The sequence below is a fragment of the Heteronotia binoei genome, chromosome 21 (genome assembly GCF_032191835.1).
Source record: "Heteronotia binoei isolate CCM8104 ecotype False Entrance Well chromosome 21, APGP_CSIRO_Hbin_v1, whole genome shotgun sequence".
In the NCBI taxonomy this organism is placed as follows: Eukaryota; Metazoa; Chordata; class Lepidosauria; order Squamata; family Gekkonidae; genus Heteronotia; species Heteronotia binoei.
In genome coordinates this window covers 112,645,334-112,671,845 of record NC_083243.1, presented here as the reverse complement: position 1 = coordinate 112,671,845, position 26,512 = coordinate 112,645,334, and the positions used below count along the sequence as shown (strand labels likewise).

General features: G+C 41.4%; 1 protein-coding gene across 3 annotated transcripts in view; it reads left to right on the top strand.

Annotated features, from left to right (window-relative positions):
- Positions 1-26,512, top strand: part of LDLRAD3 (low density lipoprotein receptor class A domain containing 3) — a 277,401-nt gene that overhangs the window by 102,551 nt on the left and 148,338 nt on the right. For all 3 annotated transcript variants that reach the window (XM_060261850.1, XM_060261849.1, XM_060261848.1), the window contains exon 2: positions 6,066-6,212. In XM_060261850.1, the coding sequence (XP_060117833.1) occupies positions 6,066-6,212 (147 nt within the window). The remainder of the gene's footprint in view (positions 1-6,065; positions 6,213-26,512) is intronic.

Genomic DNA, 26,512 nt, shown 5'->3' with positions numbered 1-26,512 from the left:
AAAGGAGAAAGGGGCCAATAAAGGGTAATAAATTAGCAGCATTTGGTTCATCATGATTTTACCCAGGCCTGCTTGTGACAGGCCAAGAACCCATCAGTCTTTGGTCAGAATCAGTCGAGCTTGACAGTATTGTCTACTCAGACTGGCAGTGGCTCTCCAGGGTCTCAAGCTGAAGTTTTTCATGCTTACTTGCCTTTTTAGTTGGAGATGCTGGGGATTGAACCTGGGACCTTCTGCTTTCCAAGCAGGTGCTCTACCAGTGAACCACCTCCCTCCTGGAGCAAAATCTTGACTATATTTTAATAGACAAAGCTTGTGTTGCTGATACCCCTTTACTAGCATGTAGAACATCACAGGGATGGGTTGTGTGGACACCATTCCTGTCAAAAGCTACACCACTTGTTGCTGGGGGCAAGGGCATTTTTTTTTCATTCTGTGTATATACAGCCTTGCTTCTGAAAAAGCTAGACTTTAATTATTGCATTTAGGAATAATTTCAAAGATCCAAATCCCCTCTTTGCTGAAAGGGCTAAAAATGCAAACCAAGATTAGGCTGTAGCTTTGCATCTGTGCAGATGGCTTATACTGAGAAGCTACAAGTAGCCTATATACATATCAGGGGTGCTGGGGGCTTTACAGTCACAGAGCATGGTTTATATGTCATGAAGCCCCACCGTCTCTCATTTTAAGTTTTGGAAAGTATACACTGAACTAGCAGTTTTTCATTCTCCAGCTTTTCATTCTCCAGCTTCAGCAGGAGGTGTTGATATTTTCACACCAGAAAAAAAACAGTGCGGTGAGAGGGCAGGACGTACTTGAATAAGGAACTCAGGACTCTTTACCCTGAAGTAAGACTTGGGCTGCCATAGTTTATTTATCCTTGCTTCTAGGGAGATTATGTCTTATGAGATGTACTGGCATCTTTGTTTTTGTACAAAATACTCTCAAGTGTCATGTTTTTATATGAAATGCATTCTTCCTTGAAAATGCTATGAAATGAAGCTTAGGGCTGGACACAATGCTAAGCCACCTGGTAGCAGCTGTGGTGGTCTAACGCTTATTTGGTAGAATCAGCAGATTTCAATTTTAGTTCTATATTTAGGCCTCTTTTACTCTTCTGTTTTGAATGAAGAGCTGAGAATCATCATCATTAAGTAAGCTGCATGTGAAAGCTGTTTTCAGTGCAGTCTCTCTGTCTCTCTTTCTCTAAACAAACACACATGGCTCAGATTGCTAACCTTTGCAGACTATGTCACACCCAACAATGACTCAGTCTCTGAAGAAAACACATTTGGAGCAGATGGAGAAGTAAGACAATCACATGCTGATTCCACTGTAGTGAGTTCCTTTAAGGCGCCAAGGCAGAACATGCCAATGCAAATTAAGTTTAGGAGAAGGCATCATAGACTTCCTAGGGAAAATATGCTGGCTGAACTGAATACCTGCAGTGGAGTTTGTATATGTGGAGAGCGGGGGGGGGGGGCTTTTATTGATTTGCCTAACAAACAGCAGTGACTTCTTTTTGCATGTCAGCGGAACATCCATATGACATTGGTTCAGTTGGTCTTTCCTTGACTTGGGCACACTTTTATGAAATCTACAGAGATTGTTCCAAAATAGTCCTCTGGGGGGTGGATGTTGGCTATGTGAGCCTGAAGCGAGAAAAGTGTGGGTAAGCTGCTGTATAGATGTGCCATTCCTCCTGTTAATGCCTCTGCATGGATTACTGACACTGTGGGAAACAGCATTTGAATATTTCCCATAAAATATGCTATTTTTTTTCTTGTCAGAAATAGGCTGAGCGGGGTAAGTTAGGGAAAAGCTTACCTACTGGTATCTTGTTTGGCAGTGAGACGTGGATATGTAGTGCATTGTTTTGTTTTTTTTCTGTAGGACTTGGATGATTTTTTTATTTTTAAAAATTGATTACATGTAACTCTCCAGATTGGTTCTTTCAGTGCTAGAGACAGAAATCCTTTTTGGCTAACCCTGCTGAGCCACCTTCATAAATAAGCAAGAAGCTCTAGGGCTTCCTGCTGCCCTTTCCCATTTTGGCTTTACATGGAATTGTTATTGGTTTGGTGCCACCTACAGCCTTCTTGCAAACTTTGTTGTATAAATGGCATATGCTCCCTGTTTTCTCTGGGCCATTAAGCGCTCCTGTGAGCTTTGACTGTATTTATTTTTGTTTCTGTCCCAGCAGCGGCAACAGCTGCTATGGAGTCAGCTAAAATTTGAGGCTGGGGATTTTACCAGGAATCTCCAACTGTGAAGGCTAGCCATGTTCTATTGGGTGGTATTAAACTAGCCCAGTGCATTGTGGGTTACTGATTCTTGTACCTTATTCACAGTTTATAAAGAGAGTTAGTTGGTATGTTGAAGTGCATACTGTTCCATTCAGGAAGAGATTGATTTGGTGTGTGTGTTCAGATCCCTGGAATAAACTGAAATGCAGTCATCTAAGAGTTGGGATACAACATGCATTTAACACCTTTGAATGAGAATTTCAAAATTATATAAGGTACTATCCAGAAAAGATTGCACAGTTAAAAGCTGCTGATGTGGCCTGGGAGATAATTAATACTCAACACCACCACCCCAACTCTGAGATATGATTGCTCTGGCAGAACAATTGTTCCTTAATGTAATCTAGACTTGATCAGCCTATATTACTATATTACTGGTTTGGAATCTCAGGGTATGATTAGAAGACATATGTAAGTAGGTCTGGATCTCGGTGCCTAGATATGAGACCTCCTGGGGAAAAAAAGTGGGAAATAAATCGGACAGATGCCTGGACCTGGATGGTCCTGGCTAGCCCAATCTTGTCAGATATCAGAAGCTAAACAGAGTGGACCCTGGGCTGAATTTGGATGGGAGACCTTCAAGGAAGTCCGGGGCTGCTATGCAGAGGCAGGCAATGGCAAACCACCTCTAAATGTCTCTTGCCTTGGAAACCCTACAGCAGGGGTGGCCAACGGTAGCTCTCCAGATTTTTTTATCCTACAACTCCCATCAGCCCCAGTCAGCATGGCCAATGGCTACGGCTGATGGGAGTTGTAGGCAAAAAACATCTGAAGAGCTACCGTTGGTCACCCCTGCCCTACAGGGTTGCCGTAGCTGTGACTTGATAACGTTTTCCGCCACCAAATGGAACAGATAAATCTAAGGAAAAAGGATGCTAGTGTTGTTCTGCAGTGGCTTGAGTGAGAGCCACACAGTGCAGTTGTTAGTTTCTCCTTGTGCAAACTATAGCTCAGCCTGTTTACACAAGTGGTAGTTTGTCTTAATTCAGTTTCACTTGTTTGAGTAGCACTGTAGTGTGAAGAAAATGCCTTCTTAGTGTGAAAAGGGGTCTTTTTCTATCCAGCCTCTTTCAAGCCTTTTTAGATAATCTTGTCCCCTGAATTAAACTGGATTAAACCAAATTTGTAGGGGTGAGGAAGTCATGCTGTGGTTTGTCTTATCTTTCTCCAACCCACGATTTTTTAAAATTTATCTGAACTCTGTGACAACGGATGTCACATGTGACCCAGAGTATATGTGAAAAATGTTTTATTTTTTATAGACCAATTTCGCACTAGAGCTTTAATCCTGGTTTAACTCTATCCCCAAACTGACTTTCTACACTAGAATCATAGAATCAGAGAAACCAACTTTATGACTCTATGATTCTATGGTTTTAGTGTAGAAAGTCAGTTTGGAGACAGAGTTAAACCAGGATTAAAGCTCTAGTGCGAAATTGGTCAACTGTCATGCCTCTCAACCAAAAAGTTATGAAGTAGACTGAAAGGGAGATTCAATCATGCATTTTCTACATATACAGATGAATACAGCTCAATTATTAGTGCCCCATTTCTTGGTTCTCATTGCAGAAAAGGAGGTGCTTGTTGAAGAAGGAATCCTTTCAGTATGATGATCTGTTTAATGTTTGGAGAGATCACAAGGAATGTTGCCCTGTCCCAAAGGACTATACCCCCTGGTTTGCGAAGGGTTCTGACATTGTCTAGAGCCTTCCAAACAAGTATATGTACAAATGAAGGACTCCTCAGAAGTTTACCAGATGTGCTTCCTCTTTCTGCTGAAGAACTGGGTAGTGCAAACATACTCTTACAGCTCACATAAATGGAAATATTTGTATGTAAGCAGATTTAGTTCTGTTGAAGTTAATAGCATTAAATGGCCTTAAATATGAGTACTTTGCAAAATTGTAGTGTGAACTGGTTTACAAAAAAAGAGAGGTTAATGGAGGTCACATAGGGTTTTCCAATGAATTCATAGAGAATATGCCAAGATGTGTAGGGAGAGAGTCATGAACCATGGTGGAAGAACTGGGTGAAAAGCATATATTCAGTCTCAGCAAGGAAGTAACAGTTCACATTTTAAGAAGAAATCAAACAGCAGCCTGATTATTCTCTTGTATATTCAAGTTTTATTATGCTACAAAATTCACTGTTGCTGCAAAGATGATGTGGTAATTTACATTTCTTTCAGTTTTATTGGCTCCAAAGTACATATTACTTGGCATATATTTCGGGTTCTTTATTTGTATGTCTTGACCTAGATACCCTGCTTCCTCAGGTGACCTATCCCTAGGATATTCAGGCCAAGGCTTGTAGAAAGTGGCTCTCTACAAGTCTTGACTCTGGGACCGATTTTGCACTCAGCTTACCCCATTGTCATGTTCCTCTTCTCTGTGCAGCGTCCTTCAGATTTCCCACTATCTGCTCTGGAGCTGCAGGAAACATTGTGGTTTTTGCTCAGCAAAAGGAAACCACTAAAAACCAGTTTCCATTTGCCCCATGAAAACCGCGATGTTTGCTGCAGCTCTAGAGCAGATAGTGGGAAATCCAAAGGATGCTGCACAAAGAAGCGGGGTAAGCTGAGTGCAAAATCGATCTGAGACTTCAATCAGTCTTTTTTTGTGTTAGGATGGATCTCTCAGTTCTATAAGAAAATGTAAAATGTGTTGATTTCTGTTCATTTGTTTTAAAACTAAGCATTGCAACATCTTTAACATCAAACCATTTAAGGTAGTGGCAGTTGAGAGCAGCAGAGTTCCAGATATTCTTCTGTAGCTTTCCTTTCCTTTGTATACTGCAAATTGCCCAGGAACTGGCGCAGAATGTGAACTAATCCCTAAAACAGAGTCTTATAGGTGAAATTGTGTGTCTTCTAGATGAAGTATGGCAAAGGACAGGAGAGCCAGCAGTGACGATGGTGCCAGTTCAGGAAAATCATTTTTATCTCCAGTTCATAATTTTTCTAGATGAAAGGAATTTTTCCTCTCTCTCTTTTCTTATCTAGTAGCTCATTTTGTCTATAAGTCATGCTGAGTTATATTTGGATTCTTGACAAAAATGATTTTGAATTTGAGGGGTTTTTTTGAGAGAAAAAAAGTCTAAATCATAATATTAAACATCTTTGATTTTATGCATTTATCATACCTGTATCCTGCACTTCTTCCAAGAATGAAAGGTTATCCCACTGAAGAATTACCATCGTTCATTAGCAGACCTGTGATATAGTCAGGCAGGATGTGTATGTTGGGCAGAAAGTGACCTAGTGGTCACTTTCTGGCTGAGAGCTGACCTGAACTTTTGATTGTCTGATGCAAGTTCAGTAGTCTGCCCTAGTGATGTTGCTGAAGTGCGCTTGAATGTTGCAGTGTGTTTGGAATACAGTCCAATACAGTTACTTGTAGAAGTGCAAGGAAAAATTGGGTTGTGTCTCAAGTAGCCTTTGTGTGAATGGAAGATATCTTTACACATGCAACAGCAGTCTGTGATTTCCACAGATTTTTCCTTAAACGGCAGCCTCCCAGTTCAGTATCCATGTTCTCAGAAACAGCATTTGAGGTGGTGTAGGGAAGAGGAGGAGTAAGTGGGAAAGGAACCTCTTTAACAGGTTGATCCAAGCCAAACTGACACTTTTGTGGGTGTGAATTTTCCATTAATTGTTAGCTGCTTGTATACTTATACTTGCTTTCCTGGTAGTATCACTTCATATGTAAGAACAGTTTGAGCATGTGTAAATACAATATGCATTATCTGTTCTTGTTACAGAAAGCCAACTTTTGCCTTGGAATAATTTCACAAATGAATGCAATATCCCTGGAAACTTCATGTGCAGCAATGGACGCTGCATCCCAGGAGCCTGGCAATGTGATGGGCTGCCAGACTGCTTTGACGAAAGTGATGAAAAGGAATGCCGTAAGTATCCTGTACTTCCTTCCATATTCTTAATAGTAAGACTTACCGGTGTAATATCACCTGCATTTTCAGTGGCATTCAGTAGTGAATCAGAGCAACAACATCCACCTTCAACTAGGTTGCATTATCATTTCTATAGTTATCATAATGGTATCCTGCCTTATCTTTAAGAAATTCAGTGTAACATACATATAATTCTCATTTTATCCTAACATGCATAATTCAAGATAGATAACAGATTCCACCTGTGTAGCCTGGGGTGGGTGCAGCCCTAAGTATCCTTTTGTGCTGGGCAGCAGCAAAGCATTAGACCTGTGGTGGGGATTTGAACTCAGCCCTGGCCCCCTTTCTAGCTTCACTCCTCTCCTACAGTGCCACAGGAGAAGTCTGGCTGTTCCTCTTTGGCTGCCCTGCCTCGTGCCTTTTAAAATTTTTCCTCTGTGTGGGACAGCCCTGGGATCTCCTGAAGTCCCCTGTGGTCCTTATGGGAATGAACAACAGATGCAGTTGGGTTCCCAGCCCTGGCCTCACCTTGCTGTACCTCTCCATCTCCTGCTTCCTTAGAGGGCCTCGTCTCTGACCCTGAACAGAGTGGGGATGATGCCAGCCTCATATTGGGATTGCCTGTGGGTGTGGCCAAGCAGCACAGCCTCAACCTTCTCTCTGGGCTGCATAGCAGAAGTGACTGGCCCAGGGAGTCTCCCCTCCACATCTCCTTGTACTGTGGTTTACCAAACTCTTCCTCATTGACTCATAGGCAGGGCTTCCTATGGGGGCTTGCTGTGGTTGTTTCAGCCTGCAGCAGGCTCACACCATCTGCCTGAGAACTTCCACAAATCCAGGTAAGGCCCAAATTTACCAGAGTCTTTGGTTAGAATCAGTGATTTTGACTTGCTCATGCTTACTGTGAGTTTAAAAAGCTGAGAATAGTTCCCCACAAGTAGCGTTGGAATGGGTGGATGTTTTTATTGCTTTATGGGCTAATTCTCTTCCTCATTCTAATCTGCCCAATCGTCTACTTCAACTTGGAGAATTACTAAGAATTAATTCTGGAATTGGATTTGCAACCCCCCCCCCCCACACACACACACTTTACTAATGGTTTGCACAAATGCATATACTCACAACACCTGCAAAAAGGATTCTTGGGAGGCGAGGCATCTCTTGATGAGGGCAGACGTGTGCTGACCGAGCTCCGCTCATCTTTCCCTGAAAAATCATTGTTAAATCACAGCAGATGGAAGTCCTGGTACGAAAAATATGAGAACTCAAAGAAAAGCAGCTAAATCAAAGAGGAAATCGACAGAAACAGTAAAGCACTATTTTACGTCTAATTAATCCAATAGAGCCGTTAGCAAGCATGGGCAGCCGCAATCTACTATGGCGCCTGGTGAAAACTCCCCGAGTTCCCCTGCAATAGAAAGGACCTACTAGACCTAAGGGGAGGCTTTTGCACATTTTTCCAAGCTTCAGTGGCTGAGCAATGTGCCCCGATTACTTCAAAGCTAGACTCGCCAGCCGTGGAGCTGAAAGAAACCGCCAAACTAGCAGAAAATAACTCAGAACTTGCTTTAACAATGCAAGAAGAAATTAAGGTCCTGCAATCTTTTGAAAAACAATGATCGCATGAGCGTCATGGAAGCACATTGGCGCTCTTTTAATTTGAAAGCCAGGAGGGTCCCGGAGGGGGCAGAGAAGAATAAGACAACATTCAGTTTTATAAGAACTTGGTTGGAAAAATCTTTTGACTCTTTGAGTGAAGCTAATCTAATGGTGGCCAATGCGTATAGACTCGGTTCCTTGGCATCTGTAAGAAGGGGCCGTTCCAGGGACATTGTAGTCCAGGGACATTGTAGTCTGCAATGAGGGGCACCATTTTGAAGGAGGCACGCCACAGTGATCTTTTCGTAAGTGGAAGACGTGTTATTTTGCTTTTGGATTTATCACAGGAAGCCATTGCAAAGAGATGCCTCTTAAAACCAATAGTTGACAAATTACTAGACCACAAAATAAAATTCAGATGGAACCCTGTTTTAGACATTGTTGTTCAGAGAGTGGGGAACACGTTCCAAGCCAATGACAGAATGATGGGGAAAGCAAGAAGAAGAAGAAGAAGATACTGGATTTATATCCCGCCCTCCACTCCGAAGAGTCTCAGAGCGGCTCACAATCTCCTTTACCTTCCTCCCCCACAACAGACACCCTGTGAGGTGGGTGGGGCTGGAGAGGGCTCTCACAGCAGCTGCCCTTTCAAGGACAACCTCTGCCAGAGCTATGGCTGACCCAAGGCCATGCTAGCAGGTGCAAGTGGAGGAGTGGGGAATCAAACCCGGTTCTCCCAGATAAGAGTCCACACACTTAACCACTACACCAAACCACTACACCAAAGCAATGCTTAACCACTACACCAAAGCAATGCTTAACGCTTTAAACATTAAGCTTACTCCAAGAGAAGAAGAAGAGCTTTTGGCGCCAGAGGAATCTGGTGAAGACCGAAACTGACTAACAAGCCAGAGCATTCAAGAGGCATAAATCTTTACGGGCAACTGTTTAGCCACTAACATTAGTGCCTTAAAAATCATTACTAATGACATTTTTGCCTGTATAGTATAATGTCCTGAATAGAGTCTTCACAGATAAGTTCTGGGAGAGATGGAAGAAAGTTATGTAGCGCTAGAAGATATGAAAGGGAGGAAATAAGTTTGGTTAGAAGTTAGGTCTGTAGGTGCAAGGCGGGCTGTGGGTGATTGACTGTTATTGGAAAGATAGATGATGAGTGAAAGATAATAATAATAATAATACATTTTATTTGTATCCTGCCCTCCCCGCCGAAGCAGGCTCAGGGCAGCTCACAACATGTAAATCAATATACAACAATATACAATGTACAACAAAACATTCATATTCAATAAATAATACATTAATAAAACCATTAAAATTAAGATTTATGGTGCTACATCTCAAACCTTCAGTAAATTTAGTGGCGGAAACGTCGACAGCGGATCTAACTTAACTCCATACTTAGGCGAAGGCCGTCTTAAAAAGAGTGGTCTTGCAGGCCCTGCGGAATTGATCAAGACTCCGCAGGGCCCGCACTTCATCTGGAAGTTGATTCCACAAGTGTGGAGCTACCAGTGAAAAGGCCCGTTCTCGTGTGGTTTTCAATTTGGCCTCCTTCGGCCCAGGGATTGTCAACAAGTTTTTTTCCGCTGACCTCAGTACTGTCTGGGGCTCATATGGGGAGAGACGGTCCCTAAGGTAGACAGGCCCTCGACCATATAGGGCTTTAAAGGTAATAACCAGCAATTTGTAACGGACCTGATATACAACTGGCAGCCAGTTCAGCTCGCGCAGCCCCGGCTGTATGTGCTCCCACTTTGGGAGCCCTAATAGCAGCCTAGCCGTGGCATTCTGCACCAGCTGCAGCTTCCGGGTTTGGCACAAAGGCAGCCCCATGTAGAGGGCATTATAGTAATCCAGTCTCGAGGTGACCGTTGCATGGATCACCGCTGCTAAGTCATGACGCTCCAGGAAGGGGGCCAACTGCCTCTCCCGTCTCAGATGAAAAAACGCGGATTTGGCAGTGGCCGCTATCTGGGCCTCCATTAACAATGAAGGCTCCAGTAGAACCCCCAAGCTTTTGACTCTGTGTGCCACTTTCAGTGACACGCCATCAAAAACTGGGAGGGGGATTTCTCTCCCTGGAGTGCCACGACCCAAGCAAAGGACCTCTGTCTTCATTGGATTCAGCTTCAACCTACTCAGCCTGAGCCAACCTGCCACGGCTTGCAAAGCTAGGTCCAGATTTTGTGGGACGCAGTCAGGCTGACTGTTAATTAGTAGATAGAGCTGGGTATCATCTGCATATTGGTGACACCTAAGCCCATGCCTCTGGGCGATCTGAGCAAGGGGGCGCATGTAGATGTTAAATAACATCAGAGAGAGGACTGCCCCTTGTGGCATCCCACAATCTAGAGAGTGCCTCTGGGACAGCTCTCCCTCAATTCCCACCCTTTGTCCCCGTCCATCAAGGAAGGAGGAAAGCCACTGTAAGGCCAACCCCCTGATCCCTGCGTCGGCAAGCCGGTGGGTCAGTAACTGATGTTCGACCATGTCGAACGCAGCTGACAGATCTAACAACATCAGCACCACCACGCCACCTCAGTCCAGATGCCGCTGGAGGTCATCTACCAAAGTGACCAGCACTGTCTCCATCCCATGACCCAGGCGGAAGCCGGACTGGTAAGGATCTAAGATGGAAGCATCATCCAGAAAACCCTGCAACTGTGACGCTACTGCCCTCTCAATAATTTTACCCCAAAATGGTAAATTTGAGACCGGTCGATAATTTGCCAATTCGGCCAGATCTGCTGTACTCTTTTTCAAGAGAGGGCGGACCATAGCCTCTTTAAGAGGTGTTGGAAAATGCCCCTCTGAGAGGGATCTATTTACAATGTCCCGTATAGGACATCTAAGTTCCCTCTGGCAAGATTTAATCAGCCAAGAGAGGCATGGGTCCAGATCACAAGTTGTTGGGCGTACAGTAGAGAGAATTCCGTCAACTTCCCCCAGGCTAAGTGTGTCAAAGTAATCCAGAACTGAACCAGAAGACAGGCATGGAGCCTTGAGTTCTTGCACTGTATCCAATGTGGCGGGAAGGTCATGGCGGAGCGACGCGATTGTTTGTGTGACTGTAAAAGTACTGGGTGACTATGAATGTATGTACGATAGAGAATGAATGAGTGGAAGGAATAAGTGTATAGTGTAAGAGGCAGTGAAAGGGTGAAAGTATGACGTGGTTAGGAATGCACTGTATGTGTGGAAGAAAGGTTGAGTGTGTTGGATTATACATAGAAAATAGATAAGACTGTAAATGTGTTTAAGTTTTTAAAGGATATCCAGTCAACTTCCTCCTCTCAGTTTGGAGGAAGTTGACAGGATCCTCTTATCTGCACGCCCAACAACTTGTAAATTGGACCCGTGCCCCTCCTGGCTTATTAAATCTTGCCAGAGGGAGCTTAGATATCCTGTACGGGATATCATAAATAGATCCCTCGCGGAAGGGCAATTTCCAACACAGCTTAAAGAAGCGGTGGTCCGCCCCCTCTTAAAAAAAAATCTCTAGATCCGGCCCAATTGGCTCACTATCGGCCGGTTTCGAATTTGCCCTATTTGGGCAAACTTATTGAGAGGGCAGTGGCGATGCAGTTACAGACCTTCCTGGATGACGCTTCCGTCCTTGATCCTCTTCAGTCCGGCTTTCGCCCGGGCCATGGGACGGAGACGGTGCTGGTCGCCTTAGTAGATGACCTGCAACGGCATCTGGATCGGGGCGGCTCGGCGGTACTGATGTTGTTGGACCTATCGGCAGCGTTCGATACGGTCGACCATCAGTTACTTGCCCGCCGCCTCGCCGACGCGGGGATTCAGGGGTTGGCCTTGCAATGGCTTTCCTCTTTCCTTGAAGGTCGGGGACAGAGGGTCGCGATTGGAGATGAGCTGTCCCAGAGGCACTCACTTGATTGCGGGGGGGCCTCAGGGTGCGGTTCTTTCCCCGATGTTATTTAACATCTACATGCGTCCCCTCGCCCAGATTGCCCGAAGGTACGGGCTGGGTTGTCACCAGTATGCTGATGACACCCAGCTTTATCTGCTTATGGACGGCCGGCCGGTCTCCGCCCCACAAAATCTGGACCGGGCGCTACAGGCTGTGGCTGGGTGGCTCAAACAGAGTGGGCTGAGGCTAAATCCAGCGAAGACAGAGGTCATTTGCTTGGGCCGTCGTGGCCCCGGGGGGGGGGGGAATACCCCTTCCGGTTTTTGACGGTGCGCCGCTGATGGCGGCGCACAGGGTCAAGAGCCTGGGGGTACTTCTGGAGCCTTCCTTAACTATGGAGGCCCAGATAGCAGCCACTGCCAAGTCCGCATTCTTCCATCTTAGGCGGGCTAGACAGCTGGCTCCCTTCCTGGAAAGCGACGATCTAGCAACGGTGATCCATGCTACGGTCACCTCGAGGCTGGACTACTGCAATGCCTTCTACATGGGGCTGCCCCTGTGTCGAACCCGGAAATTGCAGCTGGTGCAGAACGCCGCCGCCCGGTTGTTATTGGGGCTCCCAAGGTGGGAGCACATTCAGCCGGGACTTCGGGCGCTGCACTGGCTGCCAATATCCTACCGAGTTCGGTACAAGGTGCTGGTTATTACCTTTAAAGCCCTATATGGTCTAGGACCTGCCTACCTGAGGGACCATCTCTCCCCGCATGTTCCCCAGAGAGCACTGAGATCGGGATCTCAAAATCTTTTGGTTGTCCCCGGGCCAAAGGAAGCCCGCTTGAAGATCACAAGGGACCGGGCCTTCTCTGTAATGGCTCCATTTTGGTGGAACCAGCTGCCGGAGGAGGTAAGGGCCCTGCGGGATCTCACCCAATTCCGCAGGGCCTGTAAGACAGTCCTCTTCTGGCTGGCCCACAACTAACGGTCCTGTATACTGACTACTGACTACTGTATACTGTATACTGAATTTGTATCTGAAGCTGAATAGAGTGTAGCTCCACGACCGCTGTCTGTTTTAATGATGTATAGTTATAACAAATGTTGATTTTAATTATATATTATGAAATGTTAATTTTAAAGTGTAATTTTATATTTTTATGTTAGTTTTATATATGTTGTAAGCCGCCCTGAGCCACTCAGTGGGAAGGGCGGGATATAAATCCCAGATAAATAAATAAATAAATAAATAAATAAATATATATCATAATCAAATTTTTTGGATTACCTGCGGTTCTGACTAGTATTCAGTTTTTTAGAATAACATAAAGGGTTTCATAGTTTTGTATTTCCTATAGTTAATATTGAATTTTCAAATCAATTTCAAGTAAATCTAATCAATGTCAATCAAGTCTCAGGTTTGAGGGTTTTTACATGTGTTACAATTTTTAGAAAATCGAGTGTTGACTATATTTCAATGAATTAATCACTTTAAAAATTTGCACAGAAGTAAAGGCATGTTAGTTGGGTTTTAAATGAATTGTTTTGCCTTAAGCAATTATAGTGTTTGAATACTATTGGTTTGATATACACAACAGTTTACTGGTTTTATGAAAATCGTTGCAACACAGGGAAAAATACATTAACCACTATATGGTTTATTATAGGTAAATGCGTTCTATAATCTATTTGATGTATTTAATACAGATTTAAACTTTGTGTGCTCATCTGCTACTCAAGTAATGGCTCGGGGGAAAAGAGCTGTTTCTAATGCGTGTCTAACCAACCTTTTTACACCCCCCAAGTTGTTTATGATTGTGGAAGTTTCTGGCCAGGGGGTACGAGTTTCCCCCCCTGTAATAGTTCCCTAAAAAGGGGTTTTATTGGAAATGATTCCTCAGGGACTAAGGAGGTTTTAAATAGTTTTGGGTTTTACAGGTTTTTGTGTTTACCTGAGTTTGGTTTAACAGACTAGAATGGTGGTACAATTTTGAAAAAAATAATTGTTTGTAACCAGTTTCAGAGCGAAAATGACCGCAGCATTAAAAATATGTACATGGAATTGCCGGGGCTTGGGTAACCCCATCAAGAATCGCAGGGTTGCTAATTTGGCATACAAAGAGCGAATAAGTGTAATGTGCCTACAGAAAACGCATAAAAAAAAAAGAAGAAGCAGATTTATATCCTGAAAAATAAGTGGTTCTCTCAGCAATATCAGGCACCCAGGTCTTCCAAGGCCAGGGGGGTGGCAATTTTAATAGCAAAAAATGTGCTATTTCATTTCAAAAAAGAGCTTGTAGATCCTAGAGGGTGTTTTCTTTTCATCTCAGGTGATCTAGAGAGGCAACCAGTAACCATAGCATCCATTTATGCACCTAATTCTCAACAAATAGAGTTCATAGAAGAGACATTTAAGAAACTCTTTGAGTTTCAAACAGGAGAAGTCATTATGGGATGTGACTTAAATCTCATTTTAGACCCAACTATGGACCATACATATAAAAATAATTTAGTAAAATATGATCTCTCTTCTTCAAATGCTCTTAAAAAATAATGGACACTTATAATTTCAGATGTTTGGAGACAACTAAATCCTACCTCGAAATCCTATACGTTTTATTCGGTTGTACATGGTACATACTCACGTATTGACTACCTTCTTGTTTCTCCCTCTTTATTAGGCAAGGTATTTGATGCAGATCTTGGTGAAAGAACCATATTGGACTGTGCATGGGTAACCGCTAGGCTAGATTTACAACAATCAGATGGCAAAGGTTTTGAGTGGTCATTTAATCCTTTATTATTGCAACAAGATAGTATTTGTGAAGACATAGCTAAACAAATACAAGAATACTTTAAGTTTAACATGGAATGTGGTGTCTCCAAAGACATGGTGCGGGACTCATTTAAGACTGTTTTGAGAGGTAAACTGTTATCGCTTTTGTCTTTCTGTATAAAAGAAAGACAAGCATTAATTTTGGAACTGAGAGCTTCTATTAAAAAGATGGAAATAAAACACATGAAATTTGAGGGAAACAAATTACTTAAAAAATTGAATATTGAAAGGAAAAAACGGGAAGCTTTAGAAACTTCAGGGATCCAAAATAATTTATGTTACCTTAACTAGAAATATTTAATTAAAACTCCCAAATCTGTTAAACTACTGAAGCATAGAATGGAGCAAAAAAGGGTGTCCACATTGGTACATGCTTTACACTCTTCAACTGGAGAAACTATTAATACCTTGAAAGGGGTCACTCAAATCTTCCAAGAATTTTACCAAAATTTATACTCTTCAAATAACCCAAACTCACAAGACATTGTGGCTTATCTCAAGGAAATAAATTTTAATAGTAAACTATCTAAAGACCATTATTCAGCTTTGGATGCACCAATCACTCCTTTTGAAGTTAAAGAGGCAATAATGGGCTTAAAATCAAATAAGGCCACAGGCTTGGATGGTTTGCTGTTGAAGTATATAAATAGTTTTTACCCCTACTTTTATAGCCCATTACTAACATATTCTGGAGGAAGGGAAAATTCCAAATTCATGGTATGAGGCTAGAATGATCTTGCTTCATAAAGTTGGAAAAGATAAATTGGATCCTGCATCTAATCGTCCTATAGCAATCCTGAATCACGACTTAAATTTTTTTACTGCACTAACAGCTAACAGACTCAATAAAATTATATCCTTTTATATACACCCAGATCAATCGGGCTTTATGCCTAATAGGTCCATTTCAGACAATATAAGAAGGGCCCTCAATTTAGTTCACTTTTGCCAAACGAATAAAATCAATTCAGTTATGTTATCGTTAGACACAGAGAAAGCGTTTGATAAAGTAGAAATACAGTATTTGAAATCAGTTTTAGAGATCATGGGCTTTGGGCCCAATTTCCTTAAAATCGTAGCAGCATTATATATAGTACCCAAGACACAACTTAAGGTGAACAATTTCAGATCTGATGTTTTTACTCTTCACAGGGGGATCAGGCAGGGCTGCCCACTATCCCCCATCCTTTTTGCAGTTTCTCTAGAACCACTGGCACATATAATTAGATCAGACCCTCTTTTATCTGGGATCACAGTGGGATGTAACGCATGAGCTAAGCTTATTTGCAGACGATGCCCTCATATATTGTTCAAACCCCGGTCAGTCTTTAAAGCAACTATTGAACAGGGTCGACAATTTTAGTAAAGTGTCCGGTTTCACAATAAACTTTTCTAAATCTGAGGTATTCCCCATTTTCATCTCCAAAGCAGAAGTAGAACAACTTAAAGCTCAGTATGCTTTTAAATGGGTGTCCAAAACAATGAAATACTTAGGTATTTATATTCCAGTGCACTTGCCAGACTTATTTAAAGTTAATTATATTCCTATGGTGAAAGCAACTCAGGTTAGTTTGTTGGAATGGAACAGATTCCAATCCTCATTGATTAAAAAGTCACAACAAATTAAATCCTTTATTTTACCTAAATTTTTGTCCTTATTCCGAAATATTCCTAACTTTATTCCGGAAAAGACACTTCAAGAATGGCAAAATATGCTGACAAAATACCTGTGGTCAAACAAAAAACTCTGAATAAATTTTGGTTTGTTAACCAGACCTACTTCATTGGGAGGGCTGGCTTTATCCAATCTGAAATCATATTATTTGGCTGCCCAACTAAAAAATATTATTTATTATGCATCCCCGCACTTAGAAAAGGTGTGGGTCTAAATTGAAAGACACTGCGCCTTACCGGATTCCCTGTGGGAGACTATATGGAATAAAGCAACTGATAGGAACCCTTCAATGTTGAGCAATCCTTTTATTAACTCTACATTGAAAATTTGGGATAAACACAGACCGACTTTGACTCCTAAGGTCTCACCTGTGGCATCGTTTTTAGGTCAAGTATGGTTTCCAGCTGGTAGGCATAATACAAATTTTGTGATTTGGCGTAAAAAAGAAGTTTTTAGACTCGCGGATATTTGCAAAGCAGGTCATTTGTTTTCTGAAGACTAAATTGCCCAGAAACTTAACTCACTTATTCCTTGGATACAACTACATCAACTACACCACCTGTTTAAAACAAATAATTTAAATACACAGCTGAATAGGCCTTTGACAGCCTTTGAAAATACCATCAAAAAAATCTCCAGCCACAGAAAGGGATTGTTTCAGTGATTTATAAAGCAATTAATGATAAGTTGTGGCAGAAAATCTCCTCACATCAAAATGCTTGGAGTAAGGATTGTGCAAGAAGCTTTAGTGATGAGCAATGGCAAAACATTTGGTCGAGCTCTATATACATTTTCCTGGCTCTGAACTTTAGACTTCTTCAGTTTAAAATTTGGACTAGATGGTATCTCACAACCTTAAGTCTTTTTTATGCAAAACAGAAATTGGACCCCTCTTGCTGGAAAGGCTGTGGGCAAGCAGGTACACTTAAGCACTGCTGGTGAAACTGTCCTATAGTCCAAGATTTTTGGGAACATATATTACAAAACATTGATAATATTCTTAATATATCTATTCCAAGAAAACCAGACTTAATACTACTAAATGACTGGTCTGCTTTAAAAATATCTCAAAATAAAAAGAAACTTGTGAATTTACCTTTTTTAACAGTTAAGTTTGTCATTGCCTCTAATTGGAAGAACTCTGTAAAATTTAATATATCTAGTTGGTTCTTGAAAGTCTGGGATGTGTTGGTTTCTGACAAATTAGCCTCACAAATTAAACAATATGACACTCTGCACTATAATAATAATTTTGTTGAAAGATGGTTCTGTTTTTTTGAGTTCATGGAAAATGCCACAATAACTTATTGTAAAGTACCATCAAAGTACAATATCTTTTATTAAGGTTAAGCTAAAACATGTATTATTGACTCTAAAGGTGTTTTTCTCTGTTAATGTAAAGTTCTAGTTTGCGTACAGGGCCTTGTTACAGAAGAAGAAGATGACATTGGATTTATATCCCGCCCTCCACTCCGAAAGAGTCTCAGAACGGCTCACAATCTCCTTTATCTCCCTTCCCCACAACAGACACTCTGTGAGGTGGGTGGGGCTGATAGGACTCTCACAGCAGCTGCCCTTTCAAGGACAACCTCTGCTAGAGCTATGGCTGACCCAAGGCCATGCCAGCAAGTGCAAGTGTAGGAGTGGGGAATTGAACCCAGTTCTCCCAGATAAGAGTCCGCACACTTAACCACTACACCAGACTGGTTCTCTCGGTCCCAAAGAGGTTTTGTACTGAGTTTGAGTTTTGTACAGCTTATTGATGAATTTATAAGTGATATCTTTAAGCTATGTATGCTTAATTTGATTTAATAAAAGTTTAAAACTTTTTAAAAAAAGGATTCTTGATGGCCATATGATTGCTTTAAGTTTTCTTTTTGCATAGTGGGTTTTCCATTTATGTACAAGTGCATTAATTAAATCAGATTGCTAAAAAATTTTATTTAGTTTGAACCAATGCTTTTGTGTGAGGTTATAAAGTGCAAAATATAGTAAACAGTGCATTTGTAGTAAACTGAGAAAATTAAGAATGAATGATTGGAGCATCTTTATCATATTGCCACTCTGCAAAGAAGATCAAATTCTTTAAAACACCAAATCCATTGAGCATGCATATTGTTTATGAAGGCTGATCAATGAAGAATGTACTGTGTTTCCTTTTTGGTTGCAATTGTATCTTAAATTAGCTGTCTGGGATTGCAGTTATGGTTCCTGATATGCTCAATTTTGCCAAGATTAGGTGTAATATAACATTCTTTCCGTCCACAGAATGCAAGTTTAATTGAATAAAATTGTGTGTATGTGTGAATAAAGTGGAGAGAGGTTTTCTTTCCATAACAGTTTTGTCATTCGCCTTGTTGCATGCTATTTATAGGGTTAATGAAGCATTGCTTAGAAAGGACTTATGTTTTGCTTATAAATGAGCAATAGCTATTCAGTGACCACATATGGAATTCAGGCTGTTCTTTCATCTTTGAGAATAAGCTGGATCCAGCAAGATTCCGGTGGTAATGAATAGAATAACTGCCAATAAAATTTAAATAGCTGCAAAACCACAGTTCGTAAAACTATTTTCTTTAGTTGGTTTGGGTTAAGATTGTCAATTGATGTGACTGCAGAAACTGTTCTTTTTTCTCCTAGCTGGATTAGATTATTAAAATATTTTAGATAGGTCATTTTTATTTCACCCAAGTGGAGATAATCATCCTGTTCTTTCATCTTCCCATACCTCTGTCTGCTACCTTAACTGGTCTCATGAATAAATTTAAACTGACAGAGGAAAAAGAACCTAGGAGCAGGTGATTCATTTCCTGCTCAGGCCTGTAGTTGACAGGTGAGCTCAGAGGAAGCAAAAGAAGCAGCACTGATAGAGCTTGAATTGCAAGTAACTCTTGAGGGTTGTAGGTTTTTTATTTCTTTTATACTCTGCCTTTCCACTATAAATCAGCAGGGTTTTGTGGCTTATTGAAAATTGAATAAAATCAAAATTCTAGCAAGCACAACAAATCCCAAATATCTTGTAAACATTATATAAAATTAAAGAATGATTGGGCTCCAGTTTCCAACTGGGATAGAACATGCTATAGTGGTTATGAGTTACAAGATCATTCAAAAATATTTTTACAATATCAACAACCCATAACAAACTAATAACAAGTATCAAAAGTCCAAAAGGCTCAGTTATAAACAATGTCCTTGAAATGTGGCAGAAAATCCTCCTCCAGGTATTTTGCTGGTAATAGGTATAATCTGATGTATAGAAGCCACCTGAGATATACAATGTGATTTCTGGATGTCTTGGCGCATTTCAGAGCGTAGCCCTTCGTCAGGCAGTCTTATTCCACTTAAGGATAATTCTATTGGCCTAATTATTCACACACATACAAGAAAATGTTCCTTTTCGGGGTCCCGATTAATACATTCTCACAGCCATCCAGCTTCACAAAATTCAAATGCAAGTAGCTTCCCAAACTTGAATTTTGTGAAGCTGGATGGCTATGAGAATGTATTAATCGGGACCCCAAAAAGAAACATTTTTAAAAAAATTTTTGCTTTTATTTACACCAAAATAAACTTAATTACAGAAAAGTAAACTAGTAGAGGTTGATTATGGTATGCAACAACTAATATCATCTGCCAACTGAATTATCTATGACTTCATCAGTGAACATAAAATAATATCAAACATTTTCTTGTATGTGTGAATAATTAGACCAATAGAATTATCCTTAAGTGGAATGCCTGACGAAGGGCTATGCTCTGAAATGTGCCAAGACATCCAGAAATCACATTGTATATCTCAGGAGGCTTCTATACATCAGATTATATCTATTACCAGCTAAATACCTGGAGGAGGATTTTTTGCCACATTTCAAGGACATTGTTTATAACTGAACCTTTTGGACTTTTGGTACTTGTTATTAGTTTGTTATGCGTTGTTGATATTGTAAAAATATTTTTGCATGATTTTGTAGCAATATTGAAGTTTCTTTGTAGTCGTTTCTTAGGCTTTTCACTACTGTGTTCCCCTTTTTTTCATTTGAATAGTGGTTATGAGTGGCAGACTCTGATCTGGAAACCCAAGTTTAAATCCCCTCTCCTCCACACAAAGCCTGCTGGGTGACCTTGGGCCAGTCATGGTTCTCTCAGAACTCTCTTTTAGCCCCACCTACTTTGCAAGGAAGGGAAGGCTATGGTAAGCTGCTTTGCAATTCCTTACATTAAAGAAAAGGGGGGTGTAAAAACCTACTCTTCTTCCATAGTGCAGCTGCCACTTCTGAGAATATCTTAGGGGGAGGAAAGTGGGGATTTAAATTTTTGATCACTGGATCACAGACTCATGCATACTTCTTCATTGGCAGTAAGATTCTTGTGGGAGGAACATTTTCCTTAGATATTCTTGACTAGGACCTAGACCACGTATGGCTTTAAAGGTAAGAATTACATCTTGAATATTGTGCAACCATCAGTGTTATTGACTGAATATTATATGTTGCCTATGTACTGCCTCTGAATTCTGGTAACCTGAAGAATTTTGCAGTATTTAAAGTTTCTGAATAATCTTTAAGGATAATCCCATAAACACTGATTTGAAACAATCAGTTGTCAAGGTTATCAGCATGTTTGATTACTGCAAAGTCTCTGGTCAGGCGGGGATTAGCATATCAAACACAGATAAAAAGTACTATGGCTGTCCCTGTTTCCTCCTCACTTTCCTCCCTCTTTTTTCAAATCAGTGCCAGATTCAGGGGTAGTCCCACTATGGGCTTGGTTATACAGGGAGAGTGTGATTATATTCATAATAACTGTGTTGATAATCCATTGGTTACAAGGAACAGCTACCATAACTACTTGGATCTTGTCTGAGTTAAGTTTTACTATAATGGCCTCATTCCACCCATTAATACCTTTGGGCACTAGCTCAGGACCTGCACTACTGCACAGGCTTCTGATATAAAAGAAAATTATAGCTTGAAATTATTATTATCCACAGTAACTATTCTCTGTGGAAAATCCTGAGTGTCTTCTAAAAATATTAAATAGTAATGATGACAAGCTAACTTCTATAGGGTACAGAGTCACCCAACTCCATTTCTAACTACTTTGAAGAGAGGAAATACTTGAACATAGCTTAAACATGGGGTCCCATTCCTCTCCATCACATTACATAGGTGGTCCAGTAAGGTTTGATGATTAACAGTGCAATCCTAAGAAAGGTTCCCACAGTCTAAGACCATTGATTTCAGTGGGTTTAGACTGGAATAACTCTGCTAAGGATTGCACTGTTATGGTATGAAAGATGCTGAGAGGCCCGGAATAGTCAACATCATCATATTCTTCTTGCTTGTTACTAGAACAAGAAAAATCAACCGTGGTCTCAGTCCATGCCCTAGTATATTGCTTCACTGGAAAGATGAAGAAATCAGCTTATCTAAGAGCTTCTGAAATCACTTTTATCACTTTTAATAGCATTCAGTGATAAAAGCTAGTCAATATTTAGTTTTTGTCAGCCTTTCGTAACACAGAGAACTTTACAGTTCTCATTTTGTTTTTGTAAGAACTCTGTGATACGCATAGCTGATGAAGGGTTTCAATCTAAGACTCGCATGTCCAAACCCACTGACAGTATAAATAAAGTAATATTTTCTTAGTAAATTATTTAACATGCTATGGTTTCATCTACATGGTGAATTAGCATAGTGCAAGATATATTAAAGATACACTAACAGACATTTCTGTTTGGTGTAGTATTAAGTATGCAGTTTGGTGTAGTGGTTAAGTATGCAGACTCTTATCTGGGAGAACCGGATTTGATTCCCTACTCCTCCGCTTACAGCTGCTGGAATGGCCTTGGGTTAGCCATAACTATGGAATAGCCATAACTATTGCAGGAGTTGTCCTTGAAAGGGCAGCTGCTGTGAGAGCCCTCTCAGCCCCACCCACCTCATAGGGTGTGTGTTGTGGGGGGAGAAGATATAGGAGATTGTAAGCTGCTCTGAGTATAAATCTCTGGGTATAAATCTACAGTCTTCTTCTTTCTGGGGTTCGTCCAGAGGATGGTCTGAAGATGCTTGACATAACACCAGTTTTGGGTCTGAATGGAAGATCAACTTGGAACCATTTAAATATTGCTCTATTCAGCTTGGAATAGGAGGGAGTACAGATCTAAACATAAATAAGCCACATTTTCTCTCCTTCCTAGGGCATGGTGTCTGTATAGCTTTTTGAACTTGCACAGTTGTTTCCAGGAAATGATTATCTAGATCTGGGGTGGCCAAGCTTGCTTAATAGCCATATAGAATAAGCATCAGATGTTTGAGAGTCACAAGACATGAATGTCAGATGTTTGGGAAGGAAGGAAGGAAGGAAGGAAGGAAGGAAGGAAGGAAGGAAGGAAGGAAGGAAGGAGCGGGAGGGAAGGAGAGGAAGAAAGCAACTTTCACTTTAAATGCATTCTCCAAGCTGCCACCTGGCTTGGCTTGGTGAAACGGTTTAAAGAGAGAAATGCCTTCTCCAAGCTGGTCAATGGGGAGGTGGGGGCTTTGAGAGTTACACAATATGTGTGAAAGAGCCACATGTGGCTCCTGAGTCACAGTTTGGCCACCCCTGATCTAGACCAAAGCATTGTTTCTCTAAGCTGCAGCCTTTTACTCTGAAAGAATTCGTCCAGAATAGCAGTCACTATCGAGTTCATTATTCACAGTCACCAGGTTTACAATAGCTTTTATTTGTGTGTGTGAGAGAGACAGAGAGAGAGACAGCCTGGTATTCATGAAATGTTTTCCAACATGCAGGTTAATGTGTGTAACTTTGGATGGATGAGCGCTAACAAACTGAAACTTAACCCCAACAAACAGAGGAAATTCTGGTTGGGGCAAGATTTGCTACAGAATCTGGGATGTCTCCTTTTCTGGATCAGGATTACCTTCCCCAAAGTAGCAGGCTCATAGTTTAAGGGTTCTGCTGGCCTTCTGTTGGATAAACAGGCAGCATTGGTGGCCAGGAGTATATTTCACCAGCATCAGCTAGTTCCTTGGCAAGAAAGATCTTGCCACTGTGATGCATGCCTTGATAACATCTAGTTTTGATTACTGCAATGTGCTGTACGTGGGGCTGCCCTTGAAGACTGTCCAGAAGCTTTAGTCACAGTGTTTATTGTAGTGGGTTATTGGGAACATATGTCTTCAGTCTTGTTTCACTTACATTGGCTCCCAATTTGCTTCTGGGTCCAATTCAAGGCACTGGTATTGACCTTTAAAGCACTATATGATTTAGGGCTGATATATTTGAAGAACTACTTGCTCTCATATCACCCTACCTGGCCACTCTCTTAATTGTCAGAGGCCCTGCTTTGGTTACCCTGTCATCTGAGGCTAGATAGACGGCAACCTGAGAAAGGGCTTTCTTGGTCATGGCACTCCCTCCCCAGGGAGATTCTTATTAGCCCTACCCCCTGTTTGTGTGTTTTTATGTGATTATATATCTTATTTAATTGTTTTAAATACTGCATTTTAATTGCTTTTTAATGTTTGAAGTGCTTTAATGTCCACTGCCTTGAGGATCTGGAATTGGGTAGAAAGTTGGCATAGAAATGTTTGCTTTTGCCCTAACCCGGATAGCCCAAGCAAATCCAATCTCATCAGATCTCAGAAGCTAAGCAGAGCCGACCCTGGAAAGTAATTGGATGGGAGACCTCCTTGGAATACTAGTAGCGGGAGGCAGAGACAGTTCTCTGAATGTCCTCATGCCAGATGTCACCATGCCTTCCAGGTGCACGCACACACACAAATAAGAAAATACCCAAAAGAGAAATGTTTATTGGTAGCATCCTGCTTCTTCATTCAGATGTAGGATAGCCCAGCATCTGCTGTGCATCTTTGGAAATAGAGAATTTCCTTACTATTTCAAACAGTGACTGATGTAGCTACTACTAGCCAACACAGTCATCAAAAATATATAACCCTACTATTTGATTTTGCATTTAATGAGAACACTGGGAGGAGGAGGGGAGATTCTTGACCTAGAAGGCTTTTCTATTATTTTTCTAAAATGGAAGCTGAGATTACTTTTTACACATATGGAATCTCAAACAAAAACTGGGATAAAATGTGTGAACAGGACAAGACTGTTCTCTGGTTTCGAAGTCCATTCTGGACGCGCTGCTGATGCATTTTATCTTCTCATATAAGCTTCATCTACCTGTAGTAAAAGGGAACTTTGGATGAGGGCCACTCTCCAGAACTGTCAGTCTATCAATGAGAATTTGTCACATGCAAACATAAGTAAGAAAAGGAGTAGGAAGAAACAAATATAATATTAAGGGGGAAAGTTTTAAAAAGTTACTTTTTTCTGAATATTATAAAGCTGCTTTAGTTGTTTGCTGTTCAGAAATAATAACTTTGGAACAGCAGGAGTTGTTTTCCAGGTCTCTGGCCTCAAAGGATACTTATATTTAACAGTGATTCTCAGATTTATTGGGAGTTGACTTGTGCTGCCATTTAATTTCCCTTTGTACTCTGTGTACGGTTTATTTTCTCCCCCTTCGCTCACAAATGTGATCTTCTGTGGAAAATAATCTAATAATATGTGAGCATTGAACGTGGCTTTTGTCAGCTAATGAGCAACAGCTACTTAGAGAAATGGTAGTTTGCTGCTTTTGTCAGCTAACAAGCAGCAGATGGTGCAGTTTCAAAGTATGGCACATCATCTGAGCTTACTGCCTGACATGACAGGAACACAAATTAAAGCTGGACCAAATATCCAGGCATTTCTGATTATCAGCCCCTGTCCCTTTACTGGGGGGGCGGGGCGGGCACTTTGTTTTCTGCCAGTTCTGCATGTTTTCAGAAATGGGTCTGTAAATCAGCAGTGACACCCAGTGACCAGCTGCATTAATTTATGCCTTTTTTCCATTATGGCCATCATATTTAAAAGTTACACCAGTAAAGCAACAATAGTCTGAATCAGGTTGTGTTAAAGAGCTTCCTCCTTGCACACCTTGTGGTTTTTGATGTACAAATATGCAAACAGGGCTCTATTTCTAGCAGGAGCTCCTCTGCATATTAGGCCACACCCTCCCTGATGTAGCCAATCCTCCAAGAGCTTAGAGGGCTCTTAGTACAGGGCCTACTGTAAGCTCCAGGAGGATTGGCTACATCAGGGGGCGTGGCCTAATAGGCAGAGTTGCTCCTGCTAGAAAAAGAGCCCTGTATGTAAATATCTTTGTTGCAATGCTAATTTACACCCACAGCTAGCCACCTGGATCTAATTTGGGGACAGATAATCAAGATGGATTTGCTGCAGTAATATGGCCCCTATGTTCCAGTTAAAATATATGGTTGATTCTTGATATACCTGCTAGATTTAAGTCCAGTAGCACCTTGCAGACCAACAAGATTTGTCAGATATCAAGCTCACTTCCTCTGATGATGGAATCTGGCTCTTGAAAGTCACTAAGATACTTTTTTTTTGGGGGGGGGGGGTGGTTGTTCAGTTGCACAGTCGAGTCCGATTCTTTGCGATCCCATGGACAAAGTCATGCCAGGCATTCCTGTCTTCTACCATCCTCTGAAGTCTGCTCAAATTCATGTTAGTTACATCAGTAACGCTGTCCAGCCATCTCATCTTTTGCCCTCTCCTTCTTCTTTTGCCTTCTGTCTTTTCCAGCATCAGGGTCTTCTCCAGGGAGTGCTCCCTTCTCATTTGGTGGCCAAAGTATTTGAGCTTTAGCTTCAGCATCTGACCTTCCAGGGAACAGTCAGGGTTGATTTCCCTTAGGACTGACTGATTTTAACTTCTTGCAGTCTAAGGGACTCAGCTCAAAAGCATTTATTCTTCTGCACTTGGCCTTCGTTATGGTCCAACTCTCACAGCCATACATTACTACTGGGAATACCATCGCTTTGACTATACGGACTTTTGTTGGCAGGGTGATGTCTACTTTTTATTATACTGCCTAGGTTTGCCATAGCTATCCTCCCAAGGAGCAAATGTCTTTTAATTTCATCTTCAGTGATCTTGGACCCCAGGAATGTGAAGTCTGTCATGACTTCCATGTCTTCCCCTTCTATTTGCCAAGGTGTGATGGGGCCAGATGCCATGATCTTAGTTTTTCTGATGTTGAATTTCAAGCCTACTTTTGTGCTCTCCTCTTTCACTCTCAACAAGAGGTTCTTTAGGTCCTGCTCACTTTCTGCAATTAGAGTGGTGTCATCTGCATATCTGAAGTTGTTGATGTTTTTCCCAGCAATCTTAATTCCGGTTTCTGCTTCATCCAGGCCAGCATTCCACATGATATA